Raw genomic sequence first — 14,716 nt, forward strand, 5'->3', positions numbered from 1 at the left:
GCCAGGGCTGTTCAAGTCCTTCTGTGCCTGCAGACCCCCAGCCAGTCTGACCCCAGAGATGGGGTCAAGGATCTTTAGTTGCCTGAGTTTCTGGATATAAACCCATTCCTTTGGCTGCCCCCTTTTGGGGAGACCCCGCTCATGCAACCTGGCTAAGCTACCAGGAGTACTGAGAAACCAAGGAGCTCTGGTGCAATCAGAAAAGTGGAGTATAGGGGCACCTAGGTGGCTCAGTGGGTTAAGCCTCTGCCTTCGGCTCAGGTCGTGATCTCAGGGTTCTGGGATCAAACCCCGCATCAGACTCTCTGCTCAGCAGGGAGCCTGCTTCCTCATCTCTCTCTCTCTCTGCCTGCTTCTCTGCCTACTGGTGATCTCTGTCTGTCAAATACATGAATAAAATCTTTAAAGAAAAAAAAAGAAAGAAAAGTGGGGTGTGGTGAGAAGTAGGTGGAGGTAAAGCAGAGGGGTGGGGGGATTTGGTTTCCTTCATCGAGGCTCTATTGACTTTGGCTCCTGGAGGAGGAAGAAGGAAGGAGATGCTCATCTTCTCACCCTCAAGCCAGGCTTGCCGTCCTTCCCATCCAAACCATCCAGGCCAGCAGGGCCCTAGAAACAGGAAAAAGACATAAGTGCATGCTTGTGCTGGAGCCCTAAGGCGAGAGACCTGCTCCAGCCCCTCCACCCTGTCCACTCCTCATCCAGCTGCCACCCCAATTAAACATACATGTGCACATGCACCGGTCATGCTAAGACGACACACACTCACCTGAATCCCAGGAGGTCCTGGTGGCCCAGTGGGACCAGGCATGCCTGGTGCGCCTCGAATCCCTTCGCTGCCCTGGAAAGGAGCCGACCCCCACAACAAAGTCAGCAGGGCCTTGCCCCACCTTGGGACGAGGTGCCAGGTGCGGGGTCCTGATGACTACTGGGAGTCTGGGCAGCTGGTTTCCAGTCCCAGTTCTGTCCTGGCCTCCCTGGATATCTTGCACACCACTCCCCCAAGAGGACCTGTCTTCGTCTGCAAAGCATCCCCCTTTCCACACTGTTCTATGAGAAGGGGACACAGCCTATTTGGTCTAGCATCTTCTTCAAGGTTGACTCAGGGACTGGCATAGGGGGCGCTCAGTCTCAACAAAGTGCCAAGCGTTATACAGCTGTTGATCCTTCCAGATGAAAAAAGTGTGGCCCCTGTCCTCAAGAAGTTTAAGTCTAGCCTAGCCAGGGTGTCCGGGGAGCCCGTGGATGGGGTGGGGTGGGGTGGGGAGGGGTGGGGTAGGAGGAAGTCTAGAGGTGGGGGAGTGCTAGACTCTGTCTGACCAACCAGTACTTTTCTGCTTCTCAGAGCCGTGGGGGCTCCTGGAGGAGCCTCAGAGATGGGTGCCTGAAATGGAAGCCCAGAGACCCCTGCCCCTGCCTTAGCCAGAGCAGCTCCACTCGTTTCTGTTTTAAACACTGAGGGTTCACGTGAGCTTCTGTGTGATGAAAGGGCACAGGGACTGCAAAACAAAGTCTGGAACCACTGTTACAAGCACTGGGGAGCCAGGGACTGTCCAAGGCAGGGGAATGGTGAGAATCAATGTTTGAGCTAGAATGTTTACGGGGGCAGGGGGGGAGCTTCGTGTGCCGGGCTGCCGCGTGCCCTAGTGCAAAGAGAATGGCACTGCCATGGAGCCATGGCTGTGGACCCAACCAAGGGGAAAATGATCCCCGCTAGAGACCCCCTTCCATGGGGGGTGGGGAGGAGAGCCCCGGAGTGGCAATGCAATGCCACCCGCTACCAGGAGGGGACAGCACAGCCCCAGAAAAATGTCAGTCCCACAGGGAGTAGAGACTAAGAACCCCTGGCCAGAGGTTTGGGACTCTCAGCAGTGACCAGCCTAAGGAGAGCAGGCAGCACTGGGGTACAGAGCCAGCGCAGAGGGCTCTGGTGGGGCTGCCACCCGCGTCCTCCACAAAGAAGGGAAGGGCAGCGGCACCCACCACTGCCTCAACCATGGCTGGTAAGTGCTGGCTCTGAGGAGGCAGGGAGGCGCCCAGCGGCTGTCCTGGGCTAGGAGGAAGTCTCAGTTCTGTTGCTGTTTTGCCGTGTGCCTCTGCGATGCCCTCAGCCTCTCTGGGCGTCATTGCCTCACAGTGAAAAGTTTGACCCAGGTGGCCCTTGTATAAATCCCTTCTAGCTCTGACCATTGTACTAGGTGTGTTTTCAGAGGAAAGAAGCTCCACCCCAGGTTGCAGGCTTCCTGCCTCTCCCCTTGGACCATAAGACCCCCACCCCCAAGCTTAGAAGTCAATTTGGGGCCTCATTATACTCCCCCCACCATCATCACATCTGGGGAGCCCAGAGGTTGGGCTGAGACAAAGATGTCAACCTCCAGACCAAAGCCGAGCTAGTCTCCAATTATCAAGTCAAGGCCGGATACAGCCGATGTTGGGGGGCTCTCCTGGCTGCCACTCCTTCCAACCCTTGTCACCAGCTCCCAGGCCACGCCTGCCTTCTGTAGGCCCTGCGGGACCGTCTGCCCATGTTCTGCTCCTGCTGTTATCAGACCCGGAAGGTCTGACAGAGCTGCCAGACTAGTACTGGCTTCGGGGCTCTGGAACTCAGGGTTCGGGTTCACAGTCTGGATGTGCTTCCCTCCTCCCCTCAGGAGATGAAGCCAGGCCAGGTGCTGCGGTCACGTCCTCTCACACACCCCTCTGCCTCCTGCCCGCCCCCTGCTCCCAGCAGGCACCCTGGGCCCAGCCGCAGCTATGCTGGAGGTCTCCTTCCCCATCCCTGACCTCACCGAGCCAGTCCTTGATTTTTCCCAAGGCTCGAGGGCTGGAGGCTAGATGGGGTGTGGGACCTGCCGGGCTCAGATCCGTGGCTGTGGCCGACCTGGGGTCCTGCTCACCTTCTCCGCTTGGGGCCCAGGTGGGCCGGGTGCTCCAGCTTTGCCTGGGAATCCAGGGGGGCCCTGTGTCAACAAAGGGGCAGGCAGGAATGAGGGGGGTGCTAGAGGGGGGACCTCCCCTTCCTTCCTCCTGGGTCTGCTTCACTATGGTAATAGGACACATTCGGACACATTCGGACTTCCTAGAAACACCGCCTCAGAGCGTTACTGCTGGCTGGCCTGCCGCTGGAGGCCCACCCAGGAGGCTCTGCCCTCCAGGTCGTGGCTCCTGGAGGCAGGCCTGGCCACCCAGGCCGTTCCTCCCATGCATCTTCCCTCCCTTCCCCGGGCCCATCCGAGCCCAGCCTGGCCTGGTCAGGCCCACTCTTCCCAAATAAGATCACAGAGACAGGGCTGGCTTTGTGGCTTCACTCACCGGTGGGCCGGGAAAGCCTGGCTGGCCTTGAAATCCCTAGGAGAAGAAGGAAGGGATAGTTTGCGGTGCCGCCCACGCTCCCAGTCCTGGCAGCCCCAATGGAAAGAGTGACACCAGGAGGCTGCCTCGAGCCATGGGGCCGTCCTCCACTCTGCCCAAGAGCAGCAGCAGGTGAAGCTCCAGTCTCCAGCTGGGAGAGGACATCTCAGGGACGGGTGAGGGCTGGAGGCTAGAGCCGTCACCCCTCCACACATGAGGGTGACCACCAGGGAGAGGACCCAGCCCCTTCCCTGTGCCCATCCCCTCAGGCCTCCCCCCACGGTCAGGACTGCCAACCTGGTCCTCTGGTCACTCACCTGGTCACCCTTCTCTCCCGAGTTCCCTTGGGGTCCTCGCTCTCCTCGGGGACCCTGTCACCAGAGACAACAAGGCATCTGGAACCTAGTCAATCTTCCCTTAGACCCCAGGGCTAGACGGGGACCAGGAGTCCCCATGTCCACTGTCTCCTGTCTCCTCCTCCACTCACCGCTGGGCCTGGGGGACCTGGGAGGCCTTCAGATCCTGGCGGGCCCTGAGGACACAAAGGAGCAGAATCAGCCACCCAGGCTGGGCGAGGCGGGAGATGAGGAGATGGGGCAGGCAACAGGGGCAGAAAGTAGCTGGAGACGTGGCGGGAGACTAAGCCGGCAGGACTCCTCCCTGGTTAGCTCCAGCTTCCCTTCTCTTAGCCTGAACTATTGAACTAGCCTCTTAACTGGTCCTGCCACCTCCTGGCTCACTTCGGTCCAGCCAGCAACTGGCTGCCCTCTCCTCTTTTCCAACATAGCTCTGACTCTAACCCCTTCTTGCTCCAAAGCCTTCCATGTCTCCCCTCTGTCCAACTGAATGAGGTACACACTTTCCTCCAGTGCTGGGTTTTGAGGCATCCTGTGATCTGGTACCATCCCCCCTTTTCGGCTTCACTCCTCTCCCCATCTTATCTTTTGCCTTGCTTGGTCAGACTGCTATTCTCTGAACATACTCTACATTCGTACCCCTGGCCCTTTGCACGTCTGCCCCCTCTCCCTAGAATGCCTACTGTTCCCCCACCCTTTCTGGGGTTCTTAAAATCTTACCAAAGGATTCATTGGCTCCAATTTCTTCCTAAGGTGCCCCCATCCATGGCCTCTCCCTTGGGAATTCCCCAGGATAGATAACCATGTGCCCTCCCCCACCCCTCACTCTATGCGGGGGCTCAGGCCCAACAGCGCCTCCTCAGAGAGGCCTCCTGATCCTCTGTCAAATAGCACCCTGTGCACCAGCCAGCCCCTTACCCTGCTCTCTTTTCTCCATTGCTTTCTCATCATTTATAAGCATTGACTTATTCATCCTCCCTCGCTGGGATGTGAGCTCCTGAAGTCAAGGGTCACACAGGTGCCTGTTTTGTTCACGGCGGCACCCCCTGAACAGGCTGGCACCCAGAAGGCCCCTGAGGAATGTCTGTTATTGGATAAATGCCCACGGGGTCTGCTACATCCCACCTGGGCCTCACTGACATGAGAGGGGAAGGTAAGGCTAAGGCTTGGCAGGTTGGTCACAGACGGACTCGGATGTGAGTCCAGCCTCTGCCCTCACTCACTCACCTTGCTGGGTAAGCCCCATCGCCTCCTGAGACTCAGGGAGAACCTCACTGATGTGACGTCCTCCCCTGAAAACAGCCCCTGCCCCTGCAATCAGCCTGGAAGGGGGTCTCTGGGTTTGTGGGGTCACACCAGGTACCACGCAGGGTCTGGGGTCCCCAGCCTGCCCTGCTGGCCCGCGCCTTTGCAGGGGAGGAGGAGGCTCTCCTGCCGGCTGCCTCCAGGCCCCCTGTCCCTTGGCAGCCGTGGCCGGCCCATCTCCAGGAAACCTGCTGGGATCCTCCTTCTAGCCTCCCGCTCCGCCTGCGCTGCAGCTGGAGTGACTCATGGGGCAGGGAAGCAGGGGGCAGGCAGGTCTCTCCCTTCACAGGCTGCTGGGAAGGTCCTGGTGGCCGTGGAGGCGGGGCAGGGACAGCGGAGGAGCAGCAGCAGCAACTCAGACTCACCGATTCTCCCTTCTCTCCTGCGGGCCCGACATAGCCCCGCTCCCCCTTGATGCCCTGACAAGCAGGAGAGAGAGAGCTGAATTAGCCCCGTGGCCTGCCTCACGGTGCTAATACGGGGGGTGGAGACTGCAGCTGGCAAAAGCTGGCACTTCCAGGCAGATGGCACCGAGGACGGCGGCTGGGGGAACAGGGGGGTGCTGCTCCCCACTGGCTGCCATGGCGCCCTCCGGGGAACGCGGGGACACGCCCACCCAGCAGCCTCCAGCCCTGGGTGGAGGGTAGGCTTCCCAGAGTCTCCTTGCCCCCCACCGACTCCAGGAGGCAGCGTTCAGTTCTGGGGTCTGGATGCAGTGGCCACAGTCAACTTCCCCAGTGGAAAGACAGGGCCATGCTGCCCTGCCACAGCAGCTTTGGGGAGCCCTGCACAGACAGACGGATGGACAGACGGCCTGGCAGAAGCACAGGCTGAAATGCTTGGAAGGGAGGGAGCCTCGTGGGGGATGCATCAGCCTCGCCCTCTCCTCACCCCCCACCACCAGGCTCAGAGCCAGCATCCCCTTACTCACTGGCAGTCCTGGGGGACCCATGGCACCTGGGTAACCAGGTTGCCCTGGAGGACCCTACAAAGAAAGAGAGGCATTATGGACCAGCACCCCCCCCTCAACATTTCTGATTCCCCCCCCTACCTTGGGCAAAAAGAGTAGCGGTAGCCAGGATGCCCGAGCTGCCAACTGAGTAGGCCCACGCCCATCCCAGGACAGCCACCACCTTGGGCCAGCTCCCAAAGGCCCAGGTTCCTCTGATGGAGACCACCACCATGAGCCTGGGGCTGGGTGACAAGTGCCAGCCCAGCCAGGACCCTGGGAGCTGAGCCCAGGGTGGAAGTCAGGCTGTTTGCTCCTTCCAGAGGGTCAGGGCTCACAGAGATGAGCCTCCTTTGATCCCAAGGGGGTATAAAATCCCCGATCTGAGGGACCAGGGGCAGCGAATTGCAAAAGGAGTCCCCTTCCCATCTTCCACTCAGCAGCCATCCCTGGGAGCCCCAACTTTGCCCCCCAGGACACCTCATCTGTCACCTTCCCCTGCTGGCCCCCTCTTACCGGTTCCCCCTTCTCTCCTGTCGGGCCCCTGAGGCCTCGTTCTCCTTGAAGACCCTTGGAGAGAAAAATCATGAGAACCTGCAGGGAGGGGCTGTTCCCACCCAGCCCCCAGCTCCTTTTGCCTGCCCTGCAGCCTGCTGTCCCCGTCCCGGCAGAGCTGGACATTGCTGATTGCCCCCCCACTTAGGGTCCCCAGCAAGGTGACCACAGGTTATACCCCAGAAGGGTAACTTTGAGAGGTTTAGAGTCCCACATCAGGGCACCTCTCGAGAGCACGCCCCCAAGACAGGTAACTATGAAGATATGCCCCTCTCCAGGTAGGGGACCCTCAGAGGGTGCCTCTCGGGCGGGTGACGGTCACTGGTGTGCCCTACTTCCGTAAGTGGCGGGGCTGTACCTTCAGGAGTCTGACACGTATGTGTTCCCCTGGGGGACAACTGCAAAGAGCGGAATCCCTACAATGATGTTCCTCCACCAAAATGTGTTGCTGGAGAGCCAACACTTACCTGTACCCTCCTCCCCCACTCCTAGCCCCAAATGACCTCCTTTTAGGGATGCAGGGGAGACACTCAGGCAGGCCCCCAGAACAGACTGCTCCCTCCGGAGCCGTCCCTATCACTTTGTGGGGTGGAAAGGGAGAGGACTTTCAATCGAAGCCAGAACCCCCATCCCGAAGTCCTCACCCTGACCCTTGTGGATCTGCCCCAGCATTAAGGGGCTGGGTCTGCCCCTTCTCCCTTGTGCCCTCAAGAGATGGTGCCCAAACCTTTCCACAACACAAGACAGATGGCTAGACGGACAGATGGCCCCTTCACCCAAGCAAGCAGAAACAGACAAGGTCCGGCCAGGATGAGGACGTGGGGACAGATGGAGCCGCGACAAGGAGGGGCCCTGCTCCCTGAGCCTCCATCGCCGGGCCTGGGAGGAGCGGAACCAGGCCCCAGGAACACCAAATCCGACAAACGAGGTTAGTTTCCGTGACCCGGGAGGGAGCAACAGTGAGGACAGGGATGATTTAAACACACTTGTGACGACGACGACGACGAAGGCAGAGCAATTAACGACACCTGGCGGAAGAAGCAGGCCACGGTGCCCGGCACCCAGGCGCCGGGCCCCGTGACACCCAGGAACCCCGCTGGCTGGCATCACACACCCAGCCTCGGGGCAGCAGACGGGGCCGGAGCCGAGGAAGAGGAGAGGCGGAGGAGGAAGCGGCGGGGTTCCTCTAGGACAATGGGAAAGGAGCGAGCGTGGCTACCTTCGGATCCCTGGGGTGCCTCGGGACGGCCCTGCCAAGCACTGGGGCAGCAACCTGTGCCAGCCCGCAATGTGGGGCCCTGAAGCTTTGGCATCTCTGCCGGGCTCTGTGCCAGGTGCCTGGCAGGGCCCCAAGAACTACTTCCAGCAAATCTTCAGTCAACAGCCAAGGTGGGAGAAGCAGGAGGCAGAAGTGAGAAGGGAGGGACCAAGAGGCCCCTGGAGGCACCAGCTTCATATAAGAAGGTAAAACAGCTCCAAGGCGGGGTGGGGGGGTGCGAGGGGTAGTGGGCGAGGTTGGTGGGGGAGTGACGTGGCATTGGGGGAGAGAGAAAGGAGCTCGTAGGTGGGGTGGGGAGAGAGAAGATGAAAGAAGCCGGAGCAGAGGGAAAAGAAGGGAAAAGGGAAAGAAGTCAGAGACTTGGAAGATGTCCAAGCCGCCGGGGCCGAAGGGAACCCGTGTCGTTATGTGCCTGCAGGGGGACAAAGACAAACATGGAGGGGGGGGGGCGAGGGCTCCACAAGGAGGGAGACAAGCAAACGCCACAGAGACCTGGCTGGTCAGGGGGCTGGGGAGGGGAGGTCAAGCAACGCTAGGTTCTTACAGGCAATCCGGGGGAGCCAACAGCACCAGGAAAACCTGGGGGGCCCTGGTGGGAGAAACAGGCAGGTCACAACTCATAGGTATAGTAACCCTGGGCATCGTCTGGGGCAGAGGGTCAGGGGGAGAGGAGGTCACAGGAATATTTCCAAGGCGGCTGGAAAAGAGACTCATTGAAGGCATCTGCCCCTCCCCCTTGGCTCCGGGAAGAATGGCTCCGGCATCAGCGGAGATGAGAAACAGCCCCCAGAGTCAAGGGCCCTGGCCGAGTCCTCCCGAGTCCAGCCGGACACCCTCGCTCAGGCGCCAGCCCATCGCGCCTGCCGCCTGACCTCCAGACGCCTCCAGCTGGGTGGCTCCCTGCTTCTAAGGTGGCTCCCACCAGCCACCTCTTCTCCAAGGAAAGCATTTTCGGTTCTTCCAGTCTTTCCTGGTCACTTCTAGCTCCCCACCATAGCAAGGCCACGAAGAACTCCAGGGCAGACATCCCTGGCCTGGCCTTTGGCGACGCGTCCCAGAGATGGCCCTACAGAGTGACGCAGGGCTGTTCCATCCTAACCCCTGACCCCCGTAGCGACTGGTGACATGGAGGCGTGCAGAGATCTGGTCCAGGTGCCGCACACATTCCTGGCAGCTGGGACCACAAACCAGAAGCACAGGCCCTCCCGCCGGAGGATCCTGGGTCCCCCGTGCAGGACACCGTAGGGTTGGGGATGGGGAGACCAGGGTGTGCCCCAGAGGGCCTCCCCGAAGCAGGACCCCCAATAGAGCGGGATGGAGCAGGCCAGTACCAGGGGCTTGGGTGGGGTAGTGGGAGTCCACAGTCCCCACAGATGCTTCGATGAGGGACACAGGCGGGCAGTAGGACTTCCCTCCTTCTGCCCTGTCCAGCTTCCCGGATACAAGGCAGCAGAATGGAGTCTGGGCATTATAACCCCTTCAAGAGCTTCTCAAGTGGGCCAGGAAAGCACGGATACTTACAATAGGGCCTGGAGGACCCGGGGAGCCCCTCATGCCAGGCGGACCCTGCAGAGGGAAACGGAGGAAGCAGCTCAGGCTCCACAGAGCCCGGGGGTCTCTGCGGCCTTCCTCCCAGCGCCCACAGCGGGCAGTGGATGGCAAAGCAGGGCCGTTTTAGCTGATGTTAAACCTTTCGTTCAGTTCATTCAATCATCCAACAAACATTTACTGAGCAGCTATTATGCCCCAGGCACTAGTCCAGGTGCTGGGGACAGAGCCATAAACCAAACGTAAAAATCCCTGCAGTGTGGACTGATGCTCTAGGGGAGAGGGGGGCAGTAGCAAACACACCCGGGCCGGCACGTGGCGCCCAGTAGATGCATGTGGAATGTTCTTCGATGAATGAAATACACGGTCTTCAGAGGGGGACATGTGCACTGCGTGGGGGGACCAGGGGTTCTAAGGCTGGTGTTGGGGGAGTGTCTAAGAAGTCAGGGAGGGTCTCCCTGAGAAGGTGATCTCTGAGCAAAGAGTGGAAGGAGGGAAGGAGCTGCGGGCAGAGGTAGCAGCCTGGGGGGGCAGGAGGGCGTCCCCCGGGCCGAGAGCAGCCAGGGTACCAGCGGAGTGAGAGACACCGAGCCATGAGAGGTGCCAGGTGACCTGAGACTTGGAGGTCGTTTGGCAGGAATGAAACTGCCCCCGAGGAACTGAGGGCAGGAGACCGCAGCCCCCTTGCCCTGCCCGGACGAGGCCTGGGACTGGTCTTACCTCTTCTCCTCTCTGGCCAGGCAGTCCTGGAGGACCGGGCAGCCCAGGGCTCCCAGCACAGTCTAGGTCCCCCTCACCGTTGTCTCCCTGGAGTGGGACGGGGAGGGTGAGCTGAGCAGCCGGGGCCCTCCCTGTGGGGCCCGGGGCACAGGCGAGGAGGACCAGGCACGGGTCCACTCACCCGGGCCTCCTCAGCTCTTGGGCGTTCCCGCTCTGCAAAGCACTGGGGGGGACAAGAGGAGGCCCTCCGTCAGGTGAGGCAGCCGGGCGCTCCCCCCGCCCCAGGCCACCCCACAGCCCAGCCTCCTTACCCGGGCACAGCTGTCCAGGCCTGGCACCCCGGGGACACCTTGGTCTCCCTTCTCTCCTTTTTCCAGGAACGCCACGGGGCGGGCTGTTTGCCCCTGGACACAGTCCCCGCAGATGCTCTGACCAGAGAGAGGAGAGGGCAGCAGGGCATGGGTCCCAGAAGGCCAGGGCGGGCCGAATGGGGGAACCTCACCCCACACTCAGCCAGGGCACCCTGCCTGCCCACATTCTCTCTCTCCCCCCAGCCACATCCCTGCGGCAGCTTTGCTCCATCCTCAGGGGACCCGATCCCAACACTGGCTTTGAGTTGCCTCCAGGAAGCAGCTCTGTGGGGCCAAGCCAAAGCCACTTTCCAGACAGGCGTGTGGGAGGAGGCGGAGGGGCCCGCGGAGGGACCATCTGTCCCGGCTGTTCCTGCAACCGGCCCCCGCTGTGAGGACACGCCACCAGGATTCGGGCTGGGAAGGCCGGCTCCCGCACACCCGCTTCTCTGCCCAAGGGAGCAACGGGGCAGCCGCGGGCCGAGCCAGGCCTTTTGCAGACACCCTCCGGGATGGGGCTGGCCCTCCTGTCCCGGCGGCTGCTGACTGTCACGGGCTCGCCGGTTTGCCCATCCATGGCGGGGTGTCCCTGGGCCCCAGGAGCTCTCAGTTCACATTCACTGCTCTCTGCCCAGCCTGGGGATAATGGTCAGCATGGGCTCAGCACCCATGATGCCAGCCACTGTAATGGACCTTTGCCCCTGATCGCATTCACTCCCCACAGTGTAATCTTGTAGTCATTCTGGAGATGAGAAAGCCGATGCTCGGAGACACAGTGCGACTCATCTCCAGTAAGTGGGGGCCCGTGCTGGACCCTGCTCTGCTGAGGCCAGAGCTGGCACTTGATCCACAGGCGCAGGCTTCCTCTGGGGTGCCGTCTGACCCCTCGCTCAGACCATGCTCCATTCCAGTTTGGGGTCCTCCACAAGGCCGTTCAGATGACATGGGACACAGAAACATGCCAAATCCTGCATTTGGGGTCATGCGATCCCGTGCCCGGGGGCAGGACTTGGGGGATCCCCAGCTTGCCAGGATCCTCAGGGAGAAGAACTGGGGTTTCCTTGCCACACTTCACATGATCCAACCTGTAACTGCTGTCAGGAGGTGAACCCGATTACAGGCTTCTTCTGGAGACATCTGCTGTCCAGAGCGGGGACAGGGAAGGCAGTGCCCATGCTCTGGCCTGACCAGGACCCACGGGGGAAGTGGGAGGTCCAGGGTACTGGCCAGCCGGTACTAGAAGGGGGTGGCCAGGACAGGGGGCCTCTGGAGGGACCCCAGAGGATGCCGAGCTGGAGGAGAGGAGGATCCGGGTCTTGTCTCCAGAGGTGTCGAAGCAAGGGAAGTCCATGTCAGCCTTGGTGCCCAGGTTGGGAGGCCAGACCCGGCCAGAGCCCTCAGGGTGGTCTTGACGCCATTGGCAGCGCTGGCACGGGCCGACCCCACCAGGACTTCAGATCCCCCTCTCCTGTACCCCCAGAACTGCTCCTGAAATCCTGTTTCCTCCCTGGATTCTTTCTGGATGGTCCTCTGGTCAATCTGTCCTTCTTCCAGGCTCCCAGACCAGTCCCGTCCAAGAACATAAATAACCTCCACATCTCCCTGCTGGGTGACCCCACAACTCTAACTCTAGCCCTCCCGCCCTGCTCTAGAAGCTGCTGGACCCTGCCTTGGTGGGACCAGGGTCGTACAGGGCCTCATTGGTGGCTCCCGTGGGCAGGTTTTGGAGCAGGAACTGCCCATAACATCCACCATGGGGCTACCTTGGCAGGATTCCTCCAAACACTCATTCAGCAAGGAAGACTGAGGCGCTGTTACACGCCAGGCACTGTGCTAGGCCCTCTGAGACAGCTGCTTGGAGAAGGGACATTTCCCTTGCTCTCCCTGTGTGATGCTGAGCACTTCCTGCAACAATCCCCTGAGGAGACCACTCTGCCCATCCCTCCTCCCCTCTTACCCTCTTACCTTAAGGAGGTGCTGTTCAATTGGTAAGGAGCCCTGCAGGAGACAAGACAGGAGGGCCCAGGCAAGTGAGCAGGAAAGGGGGCGGAGACTTACGGGATCAGGTGGGGTCTTGGGAAGACACAGGCCACCCTGGCTTCTCCCTGCCTCGCCGGAGGGAGGGACGAGGGCCGGCGCTGCAGCTAAAAGGGCTGGCCTGGCCAGCTCCATCCTGGGAAGGGCAGGGAGGGGGCTGCACGGGGACCCTGACTGGTACCTACCAGTTCCGCAGTTAGCCCGGGCTGTCCAGGCAAACCGGTGTTTCCAGGCACTCCCTGCAGCCAAGAAGAGACACGAGTGAATGGACTCCTCTTGAGCCCGAAGGCCGTCCTGCTTCATGCCCTCCATGCCCCCTGCCCCTTCCCTTCCTGCAGCGCTGAGAGCCTGGCGGATGCAAGGCTGGCATCCATGCTTAGCTCAGAATCTCCAGACTGTTTGTGGGGAACGTGGAGGAGGCCCAGGAGGGGGACCCCCAGGAGCAGCCCAACAGGAAGTTTTTCCTACATGTTAGAGGAACATCAGAAACCAGGCAAAAGAGGCTTCTACATAGTAAATACGACCCTTTCTGTGCTGTGTCCATTTCCTATCTGATCTCACTGAATCACAGAGCTCTTGGTGAGCTAGGCGGTATCACACCCAACTTAAAGCAGGAACAAAAAATTCTGAGAGGGGGCGCCTGGGGGGTTCAGGCATTAAGCCTCTCTGCCTTTGGCTCAGGTCATGATCCCAGTGATCAAGCCCAACATCGGGCTCCACGCACAGCCGAAGTCTGCTTCCCCCTCTCCCTCTGCCTGCCGCTCTGCCTACTTGTGCTCTCTCTCTCTCTCTCTCTGTCAAATAAATAAATAAAATCTTTAAAAGTGGGAGGGGGTGCCTGGGTGGCTCAGTCGTTAAATGTCTGCCTTCGGCTCAGGTCATGATCCCAGGGTCCTGGGATGGAGTCCCGCATCAGGCTCCCTGCTCTGTGGGGAGACTGCTTCTTCCTCTCCCACTCGCCCTGCTTGTGTTCCCGCTCTCTCTGTCAAATAAATAAATAAAATCTTAAAAAGAAGAAGAAGAAGATGGTGAAGAAGAATTCTGAGAAGCTAAGTAACTTTCCCGAGGTCACGAGATGAGCAAAGTGCAGGGGTGAGATTCAGAGTCAGGACCACTGGCTCCAAACCCTCTCTTAACCAGGATTCCAGAACCTTCCTCAAAAGACGTTCCCCACAACACTCGTGTACATAGCCAGACCTAGGCAGGTGGGAACCCCAGCTACCTGGGTAACCTCCAGCAGCTTACTTGGGGGGAAAAAAAAAATCTCTATGCCTCAGTTTCCTTATCTGTGAAACAGCGATCCTCTGTGGCGAGGCATAAAGGAGAGCATGCAGTGATGAGGAACTCCTGGGACCTGTTTGCCACCCAGACTCCCTGTGGCCCATGCAGGCTCACGGTGCATATTTGCATATGAAATACTCCCCGCGGAGGGCCAGGAGTGTGTTGCCTTCTCAGTCCCCAGCTACCAACACAGAGGAAGCATACATTAGACGCTGGAGGGAGCGCATGGCTGCACACCCTGCTCTTCCTTGGCCCCTTCTGAGATCTGGCCTCCCTTCAAGTCCCAGCTCCCAGCGACAGAACACGGCCACCTTCCCCCTGTCGCCCCCCTGCCCCAGCCCTCCCCGTTCCAGGCTAGGCTCTACCAAGGCCCAGGGCAGCCTCCCTCCAGCAAGGTCCTGTGCCAGTCCTTCTGCGGCCCGAGTGAGTTCACAGGGTAATGTACTCAGGACAGTGTCCGGTGCCTGGAAAACGCCTTGAACCTGGTCTTTATCCCTATGCACCTAAATTATGCCCCCGCCCCTCTCCACTTGCCATTGCCGGTGTGTGTGACTTCAAGCCTGATATTTGGTGATTTTCTTCCCCTGCCTTCTTGGAACTAAAGGTCCTACCTGTTGTTCTGCCCTGGAAGCCAAGAGCTACCCACTCACTGGCTGCTAACTGTATAGCCTCAGGCATGTGGCTCGGCCTCCATGCCTCAGTTTCCCCTTCTGGGGCATGGATGGAGGATGACAGGAGATTTCATTCCTTAGGCAAATAAACGCTGTGTATCTCTGGGCCCATTTCTGAGCCTGAAGACGGTGGGTGGGGGGGAGCAACTGCCAGGCCCTCCCTTCCTTGGAAGGACTGCAGGGCTGACCTGGCAAGGAAGAGCTGTATCTTGCCTGATACGGGGCAGGTGCCTATTAGTGGCAGCCTTGGCTTGGTCTCCCGCACTGGCACCAGGCGAGGACTCCGGTGCCTGGGACCAGACTCTGCAATCACTCTT

General features: G+C 60.0%; 1 protein-coding gene across 5 annotated transcripts in view; it reads right to left on the reverse strand.

Annotated features, from left to right (window-relative positions):
- Window positions 1-14,716, reverse strand: part of COL16A1 (collagen type XVI alpha 1 chain) — a 50,022-nt gene that overhangs the window by 10,170 nt on the left and 25,136 nt on the right. For 3 of the 5 annotated variants that reach the window (XM_013046639.2, XM_013046633.2, XM_013046620.2), the window contains 16 exons: window positions 12,633-12,686; window positions 12,376-12,408; window positions 10,372-10,488; window positions 10,242-10,283; window positions 10,061-10,147; window positions 9,314-9,358; window positions 8,337-8,381; window positions 6,475-6,528; window positions 5,941-5,994; window positions 5,375-5,428; window positions 3,836-3,880; window positions 3,666-3,719; window positions 3,310-3,345; window positions 2,895-2,957; window positions 767-838; window positions 553-606 (listed from right to left, as the gene is read on the reverse strand). In XM_013046639.2, the coding sequence (XP_012902093.1) occupies window positions 553-606; window positions 767-838; window positions 2,895-2,957; window positions 3,310-3,345; window positions 3,666-3,719; window positions 3,836-3,880; window positions 5,375-5,428; window positions 5,941-5,994; window positions 6,475-6,528; window positions 8,337-8,381; window positions 9,314-9,358; window positions 10,061-10,147; window positions 10,242-10,283; window positions 10,372-10,488; window positions 12,376-12,408; window positions 12,633-12,686 (909 nt within the window). The remainder of the gene's footprint in view (window positions 1-552; window positions 607-766; window positions 839-2,894; window positions 2,958-3,309; window positions 3,346-3,665; window positions 3,720-3,835; window positions 3,881-5,374; window positions 5,429-5,940; window positions 5,995-6,474; window positions 6,529-8,336; window positions 8,382-9,313; window positions 9,359-10,060; window positions 10,148-10,241; window positions 10,284-10,371; window positions 10,489-12,375; window positions 12,409-12,632; window positions 12,687-14,716) is intronic. The other 2 variants (XM_013046637.2, XM_013046624.2) reach the window with 1 other exon arrangement.

This window comes from Mustela putorius, unplaced genomic scaffold (genome assembly GCF_011764305.1).
Source record: "Mustela putorius furo isolate JIRA1106 unplaced genomic scaffold, ASM1176430v1.1 tig00003853_pilon_pilon_pilon, whole genome shotgun sequence".
Taxonomy (NCBI): domain Eukaryota; kingdom Metazoa; phylum Chordata; class Mammalia; order Carnivora; family Mustelidae; genus Mustela; species Mustela putorius.